General features: G+C 55.4%; 1 protein-coding gene across 3 annotated transcripts in view; it reads right to left on the reverse strand.

Annotated features, from left to right (window-relative positions):
- Window positions 1-18,779, reverse strand: part of MYT1 (myelin transcription factor 1) — an 86,457-nt gene that overhangs the window by 8,023 nt on the left and 59,655 nt on the right. For all 3 annotated transcript variants that reach the window (XM_011934416.1, XM_011934417.1, XM_011934418.1), the window contains exons 11-19: window positions 15,648-15,862; window positions 13,945-14,069; window positions 12,987-13,256; window positions 11,111-11,265; window positions 10,004-10,066; window positions 9,819-9,887; window positions 5,759-5,821; window positions 5,265-5,348; window positions 820-1,041 (exon numbers count right to left, since the gene is read on the reverse strand). In XM_011934416.1, the coding sequence (XP_011789806.1) occupies window positions 820-1,041; window positions 5,265-5,348; window positions 5,759-5,821; window positions 9,819-9,887; window positions 10,004-10,066; window positions 11,111-11,265; window positions 12,987-13,256; window positions 13,945-14,069; window positions 15,648-15,862 (1,266 nt within the window). The remainder of the gene's footprint in view (window positions 1-819; window positions 1,042-5,264; window positions 5,349-5,758; window positions 5,822-9,818; window positions 9,888-10,003; window positions 10,067-11,110; window positions 11,266-12,986; window positions 13,257-13,944; window positions 14,070-15,647; window positions 15,863-18,779) is intronic.

Here is an 18,779-nt window from a genome sequence, read left to right on the forward strand (position 1 = left end):
GGAAGGGGAAAGGAAGAAAAGGGGAGGGAGAGGGGAGGGGAAGGGGAAGGGAAGGGAAAGAAGGAAATGGGGAGGGACAGGGGAAGGGAGAGGGGAGGAAAGGGGAGGGAAAGGAAAGGAGGAAGGGAGGGAGGAAAGGAAAGGAGGGAGAAGGGAGAGGAAGGAGGAGGGAAAAAGGGGAGGGGAGGGACAGGGGAGGGAATGAAGAGTCAGCATTGGCCCTAGGCCCAGACACAGGGTTTCTGATGGGACCAGGCACATATTGTCGCCACAGGACACACACGGGAAGTGGGGGCTGGTGAAGCAAGGTCCCTCAGCTCCACAGCAGGTGCTGGAGGGCAGGTGAGAGGTGGTGAGTGCTGCCCAGGCCCACCTCCAGACAGTGAGGGGTCGCCAGCTCCCTTGCAAAGCAGGCAGGGGTCTCTGCCCAGAGTTCAAAGAAGAGGTGTGCCTGGGAGAGACACGGCAAAAGGTGTAGGAGACACACTTTTCCTGCGAAGTTGTCAGCCTGCTGAGAGAACATGTCAGACCCAGGGCTCTGCTCATGTGTGGCCTCTGTGTCCAGCATCGCACCCAGCCTGGAAGGACTCCATCAGGATGTGGAAGGGTGGCTTGTGAGGGAAGACGCATGGCGAAGACATAACCAACAGCATCACCTGGCACAACGGACCCACTAGCCTCCCCCAGCCGCTACCCATGTGGCCTGGCCTTTCCCTTGAGAACCTTTGGTCACACGGAGTGCTGGTCTGGCTTCAGCCCCTGGCCCCAGGCGAGGGTCCCTACTGACTGCAGAGGGGCAGGGCCTGCAGGCACAGTTACCTCCGGTGGGTGAGGAAACTCCCATTGGCGTGGCCAGAGCCGTCACAGCCCGGGGTGGGGCAGGTCGGTCCTTCATTCTTCAGGGACTTCCAGGAGAATGAAGAGCCATTGAGGGAACCTTCCTTCTGCCTGCGGGCGGCCAGTGGGCAGCCGGACGCGCTCCTGTGAGAGGCGTATTTTCCGCTGATGTGACCAAGCCCCACACAGCCTGGAACTGGGCACCTGGGCACAGAAAGGCCAGGGTGAGTACAGGGGCGAAGGGTTGGGAGGAGAAGCCTGGAGACGCTCCCAAGCCAGACACGAGAGAGCCCAGCATCACACATTAAAGGACTTCTGAGTGAGGCAGGGAGGGCAGTTGAGGTCCTGGAGCCTCAGGGAAGAACCTGGCCCTTCCCGGCCGAACGTGAAGACTGCAGGGCCACGCTCCCTCTTCCGCCTTGGCCTCACAGCCCCTGTATGGCTGGAGTCTCCGCAGCCACCTTCTTTCCGTGCCCTCCGGCAGCTACGACCCTGGGCCTGGGGGCTGCCCTCAGGTTCACTCCAAGCCTTGCTGCTGGAGTCACTTCTGTGTCCCTCAGCAATGTGGGGCCGTGTTGTCAGCTGAGACCACCCAGAGGCTACTCCCCGGGAGCATCAAGCATAGGCCTGGGGGCCTCTGGATCCATGAGAATGACAAGGTACCCTAAGCAGGGAGCTCAGGGGCAGCAGGGGCCTGTCACCCCACAGCCTCCCAGACTGAGGCCAGTGCAATCGGGGGCAATGCCCACACATGTTGCAGCTTTGACACAACTGAGATCTATGTTCTAGAAGGGAGAACACAGACCTCATGTGGGGGAGACTCGCTAGGACATCCCGTAATCACTCCTGCCTGAGGCTGGCCTTACATGGTGGTTTCCTTTCCTTCGTTCTGGGTGTTCCAGGAGAGGGATAGAGGCCCTTATGAAAATAACATAAATTCAGATTGGCAAATGCCTCGAGCACGGTGTGGGTCAGAGACAAACAGGACAGTGACAATGCAGAGGGCCCAGGCCCAAGACCTCTCTGAGTGTCTGTCCCTACTGCCTCAGGGAAGGACCTGGACCAGGATTTGGGGATCTGAAGGCCCACGTCATCCAGGAACCCACTCCAAACCTAGGACAAGATCTTCAATCTGCAAGGCTCATTCTTATCTCTCCATCGATGAAACTCATCCAAATTCCCATTTGTCACATGCTCAACTGTGCTGATTACCTGGCAACACAAGACCCCAAGAGAGGACATTGCTCCATTTACAAAGAGACCCACGGGGATACAGGGAAGTCACGGTCAGAGCAGGAAGCTCCGGAGGACGGGAGCGGGGGGCGGGGGCAGTGGCAGGGGCTCCTGCTGCAGGGGTGAGATGGGGGCACAGGGCTGCGCTACTCAGTGGGAGGTCAACGAGGCCTGGGCAGGGAGGGCAGCATCCGGCTCCTTGCCCCGACACTGGCCTCACTCTGAAGCTGCCATTTCGGGCACTTCCCAGCCACCTCGGCCAGGGCCCTGCTTTCTCTCTCTCCACAGGCCCCTCTCGGGGCGCTTTTCCCTTTGTTGCTCATCCCACCCCCCCAGCCCTCAGACACTTACAGGACATTCCCTGAGCAGTCCAAGGCCATCTCAGCCCCATCCAGAGCAGAGACACTGCCAGCGGCCCCTGTGGGGGCTTTGGGAAGTTCTCATTCAATGTCCACCCCCCTCAGACGGGGATGCCTCCCAGCCATGGGGCCCTGGGGGGCACCTGTGCCAGGCACAGCCGACCCTGAGGTGAGGACCTGGGCTAGGAAGAGGCACTGGCCAAATGGGAGGTGGCTCTTCAGTTACTCTACACGGTCGAGTCTGAATTATTATTATTATTATTATTATTATTATTATTATTATTATTATTATTATTATTGAGATGGAGTCTCACTCTGTTGCCCCGGCTGGAGTGCAGTGGCACGATCTCAGCTCGCTGCAACCTCCACCTCCTGGCTTCAAGCAATCCTCCTGCCTCAGCCTCCCAAGTAGCTGGGATTACAGGTGCCCGCCACCACACCCAGTTGATTTTTGTATTGTTAGTAGAGATGGGGTTTCACCATGTTGGCCAGGCTGGTCTCAAATTCCTGACCTCAGGTGATCCGCCCACCTCGGCCTCCCAAAATGCTGGGATTACAGGCATGAGCCACAGCGCCTGGCCCAAATCTGAATTATTTTTACTCCCTTTCTTGCAAAACACTAGTCCCCTTCATCAAGGGAAACTGTTTTTGTTCCCCTGGATCATATATATGGAGAGGACTTCAGATTTCAGGTATCTTCTCTTTCTCACAACACCGTGTGTGGAGACTTTCAAGCCGTCAGGGACATCGTGTTGAGACGTGCTGGGGCAGGGGTGCGGGCACTGAGCCGGTGAGGCCTCTGTGCGTCTCGGGTGAGCTAGTGTTTCCTGTCACATATTGGGGGGCAGAAGCCATGTGTGCCAGTGACAGGAGAAACATGGCCAGGACCAGGAACCAGAGGTGCATTTCATTTGTCGGGTGTCTGTGTGGCCAGGGAAGTGTGGGCTCCCCTCTGGGGACAATGGGCAGGGCAGGGGGACATTCGCCTCTTGACTCCCATGGTGGCACCTCCGCAGGACTTTTATGACCAGTTATAAAGCTGTGGCAAAGGGATTTACCACCAAGTGCCTGTTGTGACTCAGTTTTAAATAGTGCAGGCCTGAGACGTCATAAAAAGGACTTGCTCCACCAGGCTCTCCAGATCACAGCTCATGCACGCTGACAACATCCCATCCCTCAGCAAGACCTGACACATCCATTCGAGTTTCTGCTTCGATCTGCATCTGTTTAAAGACGTTGGGCAATTATAAATGCAGTAAAAGTTTATGGCTGGGGAGGCAAACCCCTGTAAAACGGAGGCGTTATGTGGTCAGGTTCCCTCTGCCGTGGAGCCACTAGGAACTTCGTCTATCCTGCAAATGCTGAAGTGTTGTTTCTCAAAGTCGAGGCTCCACTTGGCTGCAGAACTCTTGTTTTTTTTAAAGCTAAGTTGACAGCACATTAGAAAGGAAAACCGTTTTTCCTGATTAATTTGAAAAACGCTGATCTTGATTTTAGTCATCTGCAAATGCAGCACGATTCACTTGTAATATCCCTGCCAGCAGGATCCTTGCCAAATCCATAAAGGTGTTGCACTTATATGATCATAGCAAATTCCCAGATTCTCAGGGGCAAAATGTTTTTTCTACACCTCAGCATTTAGTGTGCGGCCTTCATAGTACTAACAACCTCAAATTTTGCATTGTTAATTTAGCATTCATTACAGTTTTATTGTAAAAAATAAACAAGCCACAGCCTATTACACCAAACAGCTGGTGGGGCCAGCCCTTCCGAAGGGTGTGATGTTGGTCAGTTAGGTTCCTCCAGGGGCACAGCTGGAGCGAGCTACCAAGAGGGGCAACCCAATCTCGGCCAAGTTGCCCCCTCCCCGGGGGTGAGGTCCGCCTGCCCTTGGCCCAGCAGGTAACACAATCAGCACAACCTGCTTCCTGTGGGCATAGTAGGGCCGTGTCCCGACCAAGCCAGCCCTAAGGCCCCGGGCAACAAAGTGTCCAGAGCCATCACTTCCGCCGCTCACCTGCTGGGGAACCCACTGCCCGTTTTGCCAGATGTCAGCTCTGAAAGTACCTCGGTCCTGGGCACATTGGCCAGTGGGCCGCCCGGTTCGAGTCTGTGGCAAAGCATTGCCCCCACCTACAAGTGGGCAGTGCAGGGGACCCATCCCCTATTGGGAGAATAGGCTTGCGAGGACACAAACCCCCACCGAGTAAGACAACGCAGAGTCAGGGCTCCCCTGTGAGCCCCACAAAGACACGTCAGCCCCACCCTGCCCCAGTGGGGAGAGCTACAGAGGAGATTCTTTTTGCCTCAAGGACTTTGGGTCACTTAAGGCCAAGGATGTTCTCTCCTTCAGCCAACAGTGTCTGGTGTCCAGTTTAGATCCTCCCAGCTCTCTCAATCTACCAGCTCTCTGCATAGGTGTGTGGGTGGACGGACACATGGGATTTGAAGCTTCAACGTCTTTCTAACCACCCTCTTCTCCTTGACTTCTGCACCTCACCTTTCCTGCAGACAAAAGTCTGTAGGTTGCAAGGCCCTGGGCCCACTCCCAGGTGTGAAGGGTGCTCTGCCTCTCCCAGCCCCATCACATACTCCAGACCTGAGAAACCCGGAGGCTCTGGCACCCATGCCCTCCGTACGACACCCAGGGCTCACATCTTCACAGGTGCCAACGTGCAGCATGAGAGCTTCCATAAAAACGGAAGTTGCCATTGATCAGCTAGGTGACCCATTGTATTAATGAAAAGAGACTCTAGCAGGCATTTTTTACATTATAAAACACAGGAAAATCTCAATTCTGCAAAGCAATGAAAGAGCCAGCATGGCCCAACGTACTTCATCAGCTCGGGGTCCTCCTTGTCGTCCTTGGTGGGTGCCACCTTGACTCCACTTTTCTTTGCACGAGGGCAGCCGGACAAGCTGATTTTGAAAGAGGAAAAAAGGCCACCTTAGTGCTAGAACAGCGGCTTCTCACCCCCGTTCATCTCATCCTCGCCCCTCACGCTCTGTGACCCCAGGTTGGGGTGGGAGAGAATGAGGGCAACTGATGGATCCGTTGTAAGAAGCAGAAACCACAGACATGGAGCCTTCGCACGAGGCAGCAGGGTCAGAAGGAGAAGCATTTCCATGAGCCCCTAACCCTGACGCTTTGTCTTTTATCTTACTGCAGAGGGCAACCTAATCAGGTTCTGGAAATGGCAACAATTCAGATTAAAGAGATGGAAATGGACTCCAGCGGTCAGCAACATTAGTGTCTTCCAATCTTCATCTAAGGAAGAGATTCTCTACCCACCCCTGGGGCCCAGGACTTGAGGGCGTGGCAGGCTCACCTCCGGTGTGAAGCGTAGTTCCCTGTGATATGGCCAGAGCCGTCACAGCCAGGCGTGGGACACCTGCAGAGGAAAGCAGAACTGGAACCAGAGCCCGTGAAGACGTTTAGCCCCGGCCCAGAGCCCTGGGACTCCCAGAGGAAAGCCTTCCGGGCGCAGCCCTTGAGTGAGCCCACTCACATTCCCTTGTCCACAGAGGAACATCACTGATGTTCACCCCAGCTGCCTACTGCCAGCAACAGGGGTCTGAAGAGATCATCTCGGGGGTTCAGTACTTTTCTCCCCTGTCTCCCCAAGGGAGACCAGGAAGTCTGAGAGGACAGCAGCCAACTGCTGCTCCAGCATTGGTTTACACCCAGACACCAAACCTGGGCACTGGGACAGGCCTACAGGGTCCACAGCAGCCCAAGGACACGAAGGGCTCCCAGCTTGGACTTCTGTAGGGTCTAGGCTGCACTAAAGGCATTCAGAGCACATCTGAGCCATAACTTCAAGCATGAGTTCTCCAGATCCTAAGACCAGTACATCTTCCTGGACGGGCTGGGAGCTTGCCCTCACAAGGAGTTGCCACCATGGGCTGGTAAATGAACAGAGGGCTTTTTGCACACCTGCTGCATAGCAGATGGTGCTGGCCATGCCAGGCCTGGCTGTTGTGTGGCATGACTTCAGAGTTCACACAGCCAGTAGCTTACAGCAGACTAAGGAGGAGAAGCACAAAAGTCCAACTTTATACACACAAAACTATGTGATGAGCGCATCACGTGAGGTGGTACAAAATTCCACTTTAATATTACAAGCACGGATGCTATTTTCTTCCGAATGTCCAGTGAGGAAAAATATGTGAGTTCCTGCTGATGTTACAGTGGGAGGAGGTGACCTGATTGTGCGAGTAGATCCATCCCCCGTCAGGGCTGCTCTCTGTGCCTCACCCCTCACGAGTATCCTGACCCTGTAGGAGCCAGGCAAGACTTCAGTGCTTGTGTCCAGATCACCTGCTACTCATGGGCACTTTGCTGTGGCGCTCAGACCCCAGGGAGGACGTCTCACTTTCCGTGCTGCCGGCCCTTCCTCACCGGAGTCTTCCACCAGCACATGTGACATCTGGCCACTGGGGCAGGACATCTCCTCGCTTAGAGGAAGATGCGGCCGGGCACAGCCTGGCACCCAAAGGGCTATGGCGGCACAGCAGGGCTGGCCCCACCTCTTGCAACCTTCTCTTCAGCCGCTAGGAGTTTTCTCGGGGTGCCCTCGTGGGGAGTCTCAGGTTCCTTCATCCGCGCCCTGTGGGCCACACGTTGGATACCTTGCTGGCCAGCCCAGAGAACCGAAGATGGCCTGCCTCTCCTTCCTGGGTTGACAGCTGTTCAAGGGGCCACATGGGGCTCCAGCTCCTTGTCTCAGTGGCAGGAAAGCATCGGGTAGAGCTCCGGTTCAGTGCGGTGGGCAAGTGGCCACTCAAGTGCCAGAGTGACAGACCCACAGCAGCTCCAGGCCTCGACGGGGATGAGCACAGCATTGGGCTGTGAGTGGCATCAGCAGCAGAGCAGATACTCCCCGATGGCATCTGTGAGTGAGTCTCAGGTGGGGGTATAACTCCCAAGGGGCCGGCAGGTACCTAACACACAGGTGGGGCCATCCTGCCCTCCTCACTGAGGCCGGATTCAATGGCTTTTCTCAAGAGTTGTGTCCAAGAGAGGAAAGTGCTCACATAGTCAGAGGAGCATGGCCCTGTGGGCCCCCAGGGTCAGCTGCAGGAATCTGGAGCCACCTCCACCCCTCCCACTGCCTGTTTCTGAGTGTCCCATCTGGGCAGAAGGGAGCACCATGTCTGAGGGACACCCTCTGCCTTGGCAATACACACCAGGTCTTACCTCTCTAAGCCCCATCCCTGTGCTGTGGACAGGCATTCTTCACCCTGCACAAAGCCTGTCATGCCCTGGCAGGTGTGTGTGGCTGTGGCCGGAGGCAACCATGTCCTCTCAGCCCTTGACCACATCAGACACATGGGAGGGAAGAGTGAACGCCCTTGGGATTCACTTAAAACACAGAACACACATCATCTGACTGTCACTGCAGCCAGTTGTGGACAGGGAGGTCATGAAAGGAACCTCATTTTTCCCAAGGCCACCTTCACCCATGGCTGCCACAAGGCTGATCAGGAGCCAGTGCCCGATGCCCCCTCACACAGGAGGTGGCAGAGAGCAAAGAGGTTGCTATATCAGGACACGTGGCGGGGCAGGACCACCATCGTCCCAAGCTCGTGCAGTGGTCGGAGGGAGGAGAGGAAGTGGCCTCCCATGGAAAGGCCCCTGGGGGAGAGTGGAGCTTCTGAAGGAGCCTGGAGGCCTTGGCTGCCTGCCCACACCTTGCCGATGCTGATGAGTGGTTCACTTTCTTGGTCGTTATTTCTAAAGAAGTTTGGAGTTAAAGTTCTTCACAGGCTCTTAGTCTCAAAAAAGCACTAACTCTCCCAGACGGCCGTGTCTCCAGGCCGGAACCGTGCCAAGCTCCTTTCATCCACCTGGGCATCCACTTAGCAGGACAGAAAGGACACGGTGACATCGGGGCCACTGGGTGCACACAGCCACATTTCTCGCCCTTCAATTATTCAGGCCCTCAAATGGGAAATACCATGGGAACTAATCATAGAAAAGAAAGCAGAATTGGAAAAGGAAAAAGGAATGCAAGAAAGATGGCAAGAGAAGAAGGAAAGAGGGAGAGAGGACAGTCCCAGAAGCTGCAGGACTGAGTGTTTCCTGGGTTTCTAGGACTAGACAAAGTGAGGGGCCGAATGAATGAATAAGTCAATGTGTGAATCGGCTGTGGTGATCTGAGACTCAGAAAATGCTTATGTTGAAGCTATTAACTTCCAGGAAGGAAACTGAGATGGTGCACCCCACCCTGTGGGAACTGAAGGGCCTGATGACACACTCCTCCTGGCTGCTGGGGCCAGGGCAGCCTCCAGAGAGAAACAGAGACAAGGCTGCTGGTGGGGGCTCTGGGAGACCCAGAGCTTTCTGTCCAGCTCTGAGCCAGCTAAACTCCCTAGAAGCCTTCAGCAATTTCATTTCCTCATCTTAGGGTTAGGGGCACCAGTGCCCGGGATCCTGTCTGGCCCCAGAATGGAATGAGACAGGGTGTGTTGACCTGAATTCAGGGCCCCCAACACAGAGGGCTATGGGAGGGAGGGACACCCCCGGAGAGGGGTGCCCTGAGGAGACAAGAATGGGACTCCCTTCCTCCAAGGCCTCAGCTCAACCCCGGTGCCCAGGAGGTGCTCCCCGTGGCTCAGGGTCACAGAGGCTGTGGAGTCACAGCACAACTGGAGGCATGAAAACCAAAGGCAATAACAGTCCCTGACTCCAACCCCAAGAGGACACTGATACCTGGAAACCTCTGGGTGCTGGCGCCTGGCTGTGCGGGACTGTCAAGCAGGCTAGCTGGTGCCTGCAGGGCCTGCCCTGCCCATGTGTTAGGTAGGGGCAGGGAGGTGCAGAAGCAGAAACGGGTGAGCCCAGCAAACAGAAGGCATAAGCATGGAGGAAGGGCATCAGGGCCAAGGCAGAAGCAGCTGGAGCATGACAGGAGAGGGGAGGACAAGGAGCTTTCTCTTCATTATCAGCGTTCAGTTCATTCAGCAAGAGCCACACAGCCTGCGGCCTGCCGAGCCACGGCAGGGCTTACATTCCCTGGTCGGTTCTGGGCTTTTCTTGAATCTCTAGGGAAGTGAGAAGGCAGGCCCAAACAGCCCTGTCGGGGGTCTTCAGGAGAGGCTGGAGGGTGGGGAATGGGGCAAGAGCAGTGCAGGAGCCTGCAGCAGCCCCTAGCCCCCAGCGGAGAGGTGAACAGCAGAGCTCAGAGCAGGGAAACACAGGCAGAGCAGCCCCAGCCAAGCAGAATCGGCCCCTCCACGGCCCTGCCCCTCTGCCCATCTCAGGAGAGCTAGGGCCAGCTGAGGCTTGGCACCTTGGAGAAGGCTGATTTTGGCAGGAGCCTCATGGAAGGAGAGCAAAGCGAGGGTGCCGCCCAAGAGACAGGAGGTCAGGGAGCGCAAACATACTTGAGGTCAGCAGAGTGGGCAGCCATGAGGTTTCTGAGGCTCTTGTCAGCAAGAGGGCAACCAGAGAGGCTGAAAGAGAAGAGATGGGATATTGGGGTAAGCCAAAGAGGGGAGCAGAGGAGGAGGAGCGGAGGAAGACCCACCAAGAAGCACCCAGGCCAGACAGACCCGAGCGGGAGACAAACCTGCGGTGGGAGGCATAGTTCCCAGTGATGTGGCCGCTGCCATCACAGCCAGGGGTGGGACAGCTGGACAAAGGAAAAAGAGTGTCAGACCAGAGAGTGGTGTGTACCTGTTCCCCAGGCTAAGCCTGCTCTGCGAGGGCGACTGATGCCCGCTCCTGGCTCGTGGCTCCTCCTCCCCTCAGTTCTTGGAGGACAGCCGGTGCCTCTCAGGCTGGAAGTTTCTCCCACACAACTTAACTCAAGAAGTAAAAGGTAACCAAAGTTGAGCTTAAAGTTAGGATGCCTGTGACGCACATGCTGTGTGTGCCCGTGTATGTGCCCGTGAATATTTAGGCAGGGAGCTCCTTCCCTTTTCCAGGCCCTGAGGCAGCAAGGCCTTCCCTGGATCCAGCCGCTCCCAGGAGGGCAAGACACAGGTGTGAGGGTACAAGAGGGGTTCAGGGTGGGGAGAAGAGGGACCCCAGACATGTACTCTGAGCACATGTGAGAGGTGGATCACCTGTGGAGCAGGTGCCAGGCACAGCCTCTCACAGTCCCCTAGGAGAGGTGGCTGGCAATGAAGGCTGACCTGAAGGTCACTGACATCTGACCATTATCCATCAGCAACTTTGACTGTTCCAGCCCCGTGCGGACCAGCTCAGACACACAGCATCTGGGCCAGCCAGCATGACAGAGTTGAGGGTGGTGAGCCCTAAGGCAGTGCATTCTAGGCTTTGGCCACGGAGCCCTGGGCAGAACGTGCCCAGCTGCGGCCTCGGGGAGAGGGCTGGGCCTCTGGCTGCCCCGAGGGCTTCCAGTGGAGCTCTCTGAGGAACTCTCCTCCACTCTGTCCCTGCTCTGCTCTGTCCTGCTTGGTAAGCTTGGCCAGGGAATTTCTTTGTTCTTAATCACTTTTAGAAGATTGCAGTAAAGCCAACCACAACGCAAAGGTGTTGGGAAACCTCTGACTGCTCTGGCTCCTGTCGCAGGCCGCCCGGATCAAGGTGGTCAGGACAGGTCGGAGGAAGCCTGAGCAGACCCCCTCATCACGGGTCGGGACTGGGGCCTGTTCCTCCCCAGGCCACAGAGGGTCTCCTAGGAGCTGTGCCAGCCAAAGCAGGGACTCACGTGAGCAGCTCCTTCTTTATGTCCTTGGAGAGAAACTTCAGCTTAAAGTTGGTCAGGGTGACTTCCCCCGGATACTTCCGCTCCTCAAAATTCTCTTCCGACACTTCCTGGTCATCTGCTTCAGAAGAAGCAAAAGAATGGGCTGCTGGCTCTGACTGCAAAAAACCAGCAGGGAGATGTTTTAACCGGCTGGCGGGGAGGTCTGGGCGCCCAACCCGGTGGGCGAGGGAGAGGAACCCTTCAGGACAGTGCCTGGAGTCTCCTGTCTTCTGGATAAGGGAGGAAGACTTAACTCCCCAGCAAAACACACAAGACAACACCCCCGAGGGGCCGGATCCCTCCCCCACTTCAGCCAGAGCTCCTGGCTTGCCCTAAAAATGAGAAGTCCTGGTGCTGCCCAGTGTGGCAGGCTCCTGACACCCTCCCTGGCCTCAGGTGTGTGGGTCCCCTCCACCACGTCACTCCACAGTGTAAACATCAGGATACTGTCCCTTCAGAGCCAGGGATGGCACTCAATAGACAGTAAGCACTAAATAAGTGTTACTGAAATGCCACGAAGATGAGACGGCACAACGAGGGTAATAATATACAAATTACAATCATTGCAGTGGCCTTGAAACCACCTGGCCCGACACGCCCACCCGTGCGATGCCTTGACCATGGCAGGTACTTGATAAAGGCTTCAAACTGAATGCTGGGTATGGAGGCTCAGTGCTATGGACACAGGTAAGCAGGGCACAGTCCCCCCCACGGAGGGGCCAGGGGTCCACGAAGGGTCAGAAGGCCAACATTCTGCAGGATGCTGTAACCAGAGCTCAAATTCCAGTCCTGACAAGCACTCGCATGTGTCCCAGGCAGGTGGCTCAGGCTCCTAGGGCCCAGGTGCCACTCTTTTAAACTTGAGGTAACAGCAGTCCCTCACGGGATCAAATGAGGAAATGCCCTTGAAGCCCGCGGCCCAGCATAATAACAGTCTTCGGACAATTGGAACTTGTCCTGGGTTCCCAGGCTCCTCCTCTATAAAATGGGGCGACCTGAGGGTGGTGTGAGAGCCGGTGAGGAAGTCTGGCTCCCTGCTGAGGCCGGATTATGGAGGGGCCTGATCCAGCCCCCACCCTTCATAGGGGCCTAGCCCCACCTCCCTCATTCCTCCTTGAGGGTCTGGCCCTGCTCCTTCCACAGGGACCCCTTCCACCTCCTGAGGGGCTTTAGGGGAGGGGAAGGAGAGGGAGAGAGAGAGGAGCCTGCTAGTCTCACACATGCCGCTGCTGCCACCTGGACCCTGGGCTGCCCTCAGAGCTGGACTTTTCTCTTCAGGACACACACCTCCTTGGGAAAAAACCCAGAATTAGCCTCTGAGGGCTCTTCTTTCACATGTTTTAGGGAATAACTAAAAAGGGAAGGATCCTCTGCTTCCCAGATCACAGTTCCAACACCCACGCCAGGGTGGTCCTGGTCTCAGGGACCTGGCACTGCCCACCATGGGCGATCCTAAGCCCATGGTGGTGGGAGGCTCAAAACCAAGAAACCTGAGCTTTTCCCCAGTCAACTCATGGGATCCGAAAGACGCCTTTCTCCTCCCCATGCCTCCAGAGTGCCCACGTTGGTACGGACCGCCACGCTCCACAGGGGTGAGAAGACCACCTCCTTCTTGACAGACAAGAAGGGTTGGCCCTGCTGCTGAAAATCCCACCCAGAGGGTGGGCCCCTGAGTCCCAGCCGCTCAGAAGATGAAGGCCCCTTCACGAAAAGGGATGTCTCCCCCTGAGGCTCTGCTAGAACCTGTGAGGAGGAGCTTCCTTGAAAAGCCAACATTACAACAACCTCAGGCAGGGCAAGCAGCCTCCTGACTGCTTGCCCAGGCGCCTGCACCCACCTCCTCAGGTTCCTCCTCTCTCAGGCGGCTAGGCTTGGTGTAGTCCAGGGGCCGGTCCCACTCGTCCTGGCGGGAGGCCTGGCTGGACTGGGGAGAGGTCATGGAGCTGCTGGGGGCGCTGGTGCTGCTCTGGCGCTGGGAGGTGTCAGGAGACTTCACGCCGGGGCTGCTGCTGCAGCTGCTGCTGCTGGGGAAAGCCTGTTCTCGCTTGCGGTGTTTGTGCATGCTCAAGTCCAGGGTTCCATTTTCATCTACCTCAATATCCACAGACTGTAATTGCAAAGGTGAAATCTGTTAGTGATTCCAGCCCCTTCCCGTGTGTGCCTTCTGGTACATTTTAATCAAATGTACAGAGTCGGAAACACTGGTTCCCATAGAAGGAAGCAGAACAACATGGATAGACAGGCAGCGAGAGGGGAAAAATCTAACTGCCATTTCCTGATTTCCCATGAAGGAGGCCCTGCAATTCCTCTTGCCTTCCAACAGCACAAAACCCAGTCCCTCAGGACATGTCATAAACATGGGTAGGACCAGGTCCTCTGAGCAAGGAGAGCGTGTCAGTAACCACAAGACTCTGCGGAAAACACATGTGAACAGGGCACGTGTACCGCCCTGGACTCAGAAGGAGACACCTGGGAATGTGTGTGCACCACCCTCAGGCTCAGAGGGAGACACGTGGGCGCACCGTGTGTGCACAACCTCACAGTCAGAGGGGGAGACACATGGGAACTTGTGCTCACAGCCCTTGGTCCCCCTTCGCTCAGCACACCAGGTTCTCTTGGTGGACCCATCCAAGCTCTGCGGTCCTTGGGGCCAGGGCCAGGAGGGAGAAAAAGTAAAGAATGAGAATTGCCAGCTAGACACGAGCCATTCCTAGGGACATTTTGTGCGGACAGCAGGTGGGCCTGACTGCAAATTCCACCAACTCACCTCTCCCAAGAAAGGCGGATGCACTGACCTTGCTGGGGAGGTCCTGTGGCTTCGTGCTGAGGTTCTCAGGCATCTCCCAGCAGCGTGTGGAGAGGTTCAGGATGGCAGTGGCAGCCATGTGTGCAGCCTCGGCATCGTGTGAGTAGTCAAAGCCTGCAGAAGAGGATGAAGTGCTCCTCACATAACTACTGGAGGGGCTGTGCCTGGGGGAAGAGGCCTTTGGGAAAGGTTTGGCTGCAAAAAGGGAACAACACCAGAGGCTGATACACAACTTGAAAAGAGGCAGCAATGCAGACAAGTCAGTGGGGAGGGGGGACTTTGGGAGCGATTCGAGGGCCCAGGGCACAGCTATGTCGAAGTGGGCCAGGGGCTTGGCCACCCACCCCAGTCCCATGTCCTCACACACCTCATTCCCACCCACCCTCCTCTAGGGGACTTGAGGAGACAATCTCATTTCTGGCTCAGTGAAAATTTGGGCAAAAAGAATAAAAGCCTCCAAGACATTCCAGCAGCCCTGATATTTCAAACAAAAATAACTTGTCTATCAGAAACTGAAGCATTCTGTAAATAGGATGAGTGTGCCGTATCGCCCAAATAGGAAAAATTTGTGACATCATCTCAAAGGGGTGTACCCATATTTATAACCATCACTGCCTCAAAAAAGTAACATGACTGCTCAAATGAACATGGCGAATGAAGGCACGGAATGTTATCTTTTCTAGTAATTGTACTGTAGCCGCAAAATCACTCTCATGCACGATGTTCTCAGCAATCACGATGTCACCAGTATATCCAGAAAGGTCTAGATATATTGGAAAGCTTATCGTGTGGTCCCCTCTCCACTGGTACCACTGCGTTCCCTCATCCAAGTAGGCGTGTGTGCCCGGAGGCAGGAAGTCCACCGCCCGAACGAGCAGGCTCTGCCAGAGTTAGGAGGAGAGTCACACCCCACTGGAGCTGCCGCAATCAGACTCATTACTGTCATGTTTCGGGCTGACAACATCTGAAACAAAACGCCCCTCCCAATCTCGTGTGTGCACCAAATGCTTTTCCATTCCACGTGCATTTCAGGGCTAATGAGCTTATTTCAAACTAGGACGTAAGTGACAAGACAAGACAGAAAGGATTGTTCTTAAAGATTTGTAGGAATGATTTTTGTCAGTACAATTACTCAGAAAATTTGTCACTAATGTCACAAATAACACATTGTATCCGGTAAGACGGTCCCCACCAGGAGACCAATGGCTTCGCGCCAGGGCACTGGGCCCAGCCCCGTAGTCATCTGGCCCCACCCAGCCCACAGTCTGACCCTCCCCAGAGGCAGTGCTGGGAAATGGACGCCCGGCTGCATTGGGATTAAACAGGTAGCATGAGGACAGTGCGGAGAGTGGGGTCTCCCAGGGTGAACCATGTTAGTGGAGTTGCTCTGAAGTCTTCGGAGACACACACTCGTAACAGATCTGGGTTTTGTTTCACAAATAATTAGGAGACACATAAATGTTAATGGTGAACATGAAGGTGGCAGCAGGAGTGAGACGCAGGCCCCAAGAAAGCCGCCACAGTACCCACTGGGACAGCTGAGGCCTCCAGCCTGCATCATGGTCCCCTCACGAGGGTGGAGATTCCCTCCCTAGTAGCTCCTCGAGACGGTCCCTCCTCCACTGCCCCTTGAATCCTGCCCCTCCCAGGAGCAACACGGAAGAGAAACAACGACAATTCTCCCCAACTTACATTGAAAGGCTTTAGGTGAGGTTTCGCTGGTCTGAATCTTTGGGGCAAGCATGCGTTTGCCAAAAACCTGAGCATCGAAACTTGCGTAGTCAAAGGTGACCTTGGAGAACTTCTCCAGCTCCTTGGCCAAGTTGGCCCTGGGCGTGGTAGGGGCCACGTTGGGCCGGTAGCTCCCATATGGAGGGACCTCGAGCTGCTTCACGAAGCACATAGGCCTGGGGTGCAGTACAGGGATGCACAGCCAGTGAGATGGGACCCGGGGATCCCATGCCGCCCTCCCCAACCCCAATCCACAGCCCAGGCAGGGGCCTCACAGCGTCTGGTGAGGCAGGAGACTCAGGGAGATACTCCCCCTGCGTATTCCACCATTAAAGCTGGGCAGAGTTCCACCTCCCAGGGCCAAGGGCTCCCAGAGCAGGCCCATGAAGAATTGCCTGAAGGAAGGAAGCAATAGGGCCCTCAAATAATCAATGGCCTGTCCTGCTGACAGCATCAGCTAGAGGAGGGCCCAGATTTTCCCCAGAACTTAGGAGAGCAGGTTTCAAACAGCTCAGCTACAACTGGAGTGAGTACCGGGCAGAGGGCAAACAGTAGCATAGCCCAGGACAACAGCAAGACACTCCAAGGCAGAATAAGCTAGTACTCCCCAACAAGGAGGAAGTTGAGGACTCTACAGGAGATGCTAGTTGTATCAGGTACATTTCTGAGGGGTGGTCTCAGGGCCAGGCCTGACCCTTCTTCATTCAGCCAGGGACTCAGCCCTCAGCTGCCCTCTTCTTAAAGCTGTGTTGAGGTGAACCCTCAAGAACTGCTGGAAGGGTTAACAACAGACACGGAAAAGCTACTGCGAGCACTCAGTTCACTCCCACTAATGCTCTTGGAAGACTTCAGGATTTTACATGCACAAAAGATGGCATGAAGAAACTGGCATAGAAGGCACAGAAGGCAGGAAGACTGGTGGTAGATGCTGGTGACCACACAGGCACAGAGGGCTTTCTGAACCTGGCAGCTCAGAGAAGAGGAGGTCCCAGCAAGCAGCTATGGCTTTCTTTGTTCCTGTCTGGACCAAGCAGTGACTTCAGTCTGGAAAATGTGCAATCGGTGGAATTAAGAAGGAACTGACAGGCCGGGCGCGGTGGCTCAAGCCTGTAATCCCAGCACTTTGGGAGGCCGAGACGGGCGGATCACGAGGTCAGGAGATCGAGACCATCCTGGCTAACACGATGAAACCTCGTCTCTACTAAAAAATACAAAAAACTAGCCGGGCGAGGTGGCGGGTGCCTGTAGTCCCAGCTACTCGGGAGGCTGAGGCAGGAGAATGGCGTAAACCCGGGAGGCGGAGCTTGCAGTGAGCTGAGATCCGGCCACTGCACTCCGGCCTGGGCGACTGAGCGAGACTCCGTCTCAAAAAAAAAAGAGCTGGCTGACAATGACAGCCTCCAAGGTGCTGGGTGCTGCTACAAGAACTTAAGTGTGGACTAAGAACAGAGCCCAGCACAGAGGACCGCCAGGCCAGTCCTGCAACTGTGACCAGCTCTGATGGGCCTGGAAGAACTGAACACTACCAGGACTTGGGTGCATTCTCCTTCTCCAAGAAGGGTGGGAGCCCCAGGATGGACCCTGGACCCAGTGGCAGATAGAAAAGTGACAAGAGTAAGGCCAGGAGGGAAAAAACTAACTTTAAACTTAACATTGGGTCAGGTGTGGTGGCTTATGTCTATACTCCAAGCACTTTGGGAGGCCAAGGCAGGTCTCTTGAAGCCAACAGTGAGAAACCAGCTTAGGCAACATAGTGAGACCCTCTCTATAAAAACAATTTCACAAAAAAATAGCCAGGCATTGTGGCACACCTGTATTCCTAGCTACTCAGGAGGCTGAGGTGGGAGGATCACTTGAGACCAGGAGTTTGAGGTTATAGTGAGTTATGATTGAAACCACTGCACTCCAGCCTGAGCAACAGAGTGAGACTCTGTCACTAGAAATGATAATAATAATAAAGTTAACATTGGTACCACTGTTGATGGCTTCCTTGGCCAAGGCTTCAGTCAGAATCTATACACGTATTGTCCGCAATGCCAACAAAGCTTGGCAAAGCCTGTCCTCACACCCCAAGTTCGACAACCAGAAATGTGGGCTAGACAGAATCAACAGAGCCTGATGGGAGGCCTCCTGCACCCTAGCCACAGTCTCTAGCGTTCAGTGAGTGTTCACCAGGGGCTGAGGGCGGCAGAGTCACTTGAGCCTCATGAGCGACTTAGTTTGTTGCCCTACTTTTATAAGCGAACAAACTGAGGTCATAGTCCCAGGGAGCGCAGTCTCCGAAGTTGGAACCTGTTTGACACCCCTGCCTGGCCTCACATGGGGGCCAGATCTGTGGTTTGACATTTTATCGGTGATTTAGATCAAAGAGGGAAAGGATTGAATTAGCAACTGACAGGAAGCTGGAGGGAACGGCAAATAAGATAGAGGAAAAAGCAGCTTCAAACCATTGTGAGAGCCAGCTGGTGGAAAGCAGCCTGCTGGGACCTGCAGGGCTGAAGGTGCCTGTGTGTGGGCTGGCAAGCATGCCCATAGAGCAGGAAGGCGAGTCTCTGTCCTCGGCCCAGAGATCCCACGTGTGGGAATCGCACCTTCAGAGGAACCCTCTGGAGCAGGGCAGGGAAGGGCCTGGGTATGACACAGCCAAGGTGAGCAGCCCAGATCATCTGGCTGGGACTTTGTCAATTACGTGCCAGGAAGGGCTGGGGTCAGGTGGGCCCTGAAAGGAGGCGGACAGTGGAAGGGGCTATGCAGTCACGCACACTCACCCCAGCCGGGGTCTCCTACACTCTTGTTTGGTGAGACAGATATGGAACAGGGGTGTGAGAGCTGGGGAAGAGGAATGTGTGAGTTCTAGTTCCTCAGGGAATGGGGGAGCAGTGTGTCTGCAGGTGAAGACAGGAGCAGTGGAAGTGTCCTCTTCAACAGTGGGTACCACGGTCCAAGGACTCAGCCCCACAGAGGAGAGACTTGGAAGCCAGGCAGGATGGGCAGGGTGGCCTTAGGCAACTCTCTGAGCCTCTGGCCTTATCTGTGGCACTTACTTTTTTTTTTTTTTTGAGACAGAGTCTCGCTCTGTCGCCCAGGCTGGAG

The sequence above is a fragment of the Colobus angolensis genome, unplaced genomic scaffold, assembly GCF_000951035.1.
Source record: "Colobus angolensis palliatus isolate OR3802 unplaced genomic scaffold, Cang.pa_1.0 Scaffold136, whole genome shotgun sequence".
NCBI lineage: Eukaryota > Metazoa > Chordata > Mammalia > Primates > Cercopithecidae > Colobus > Colobus angolensis.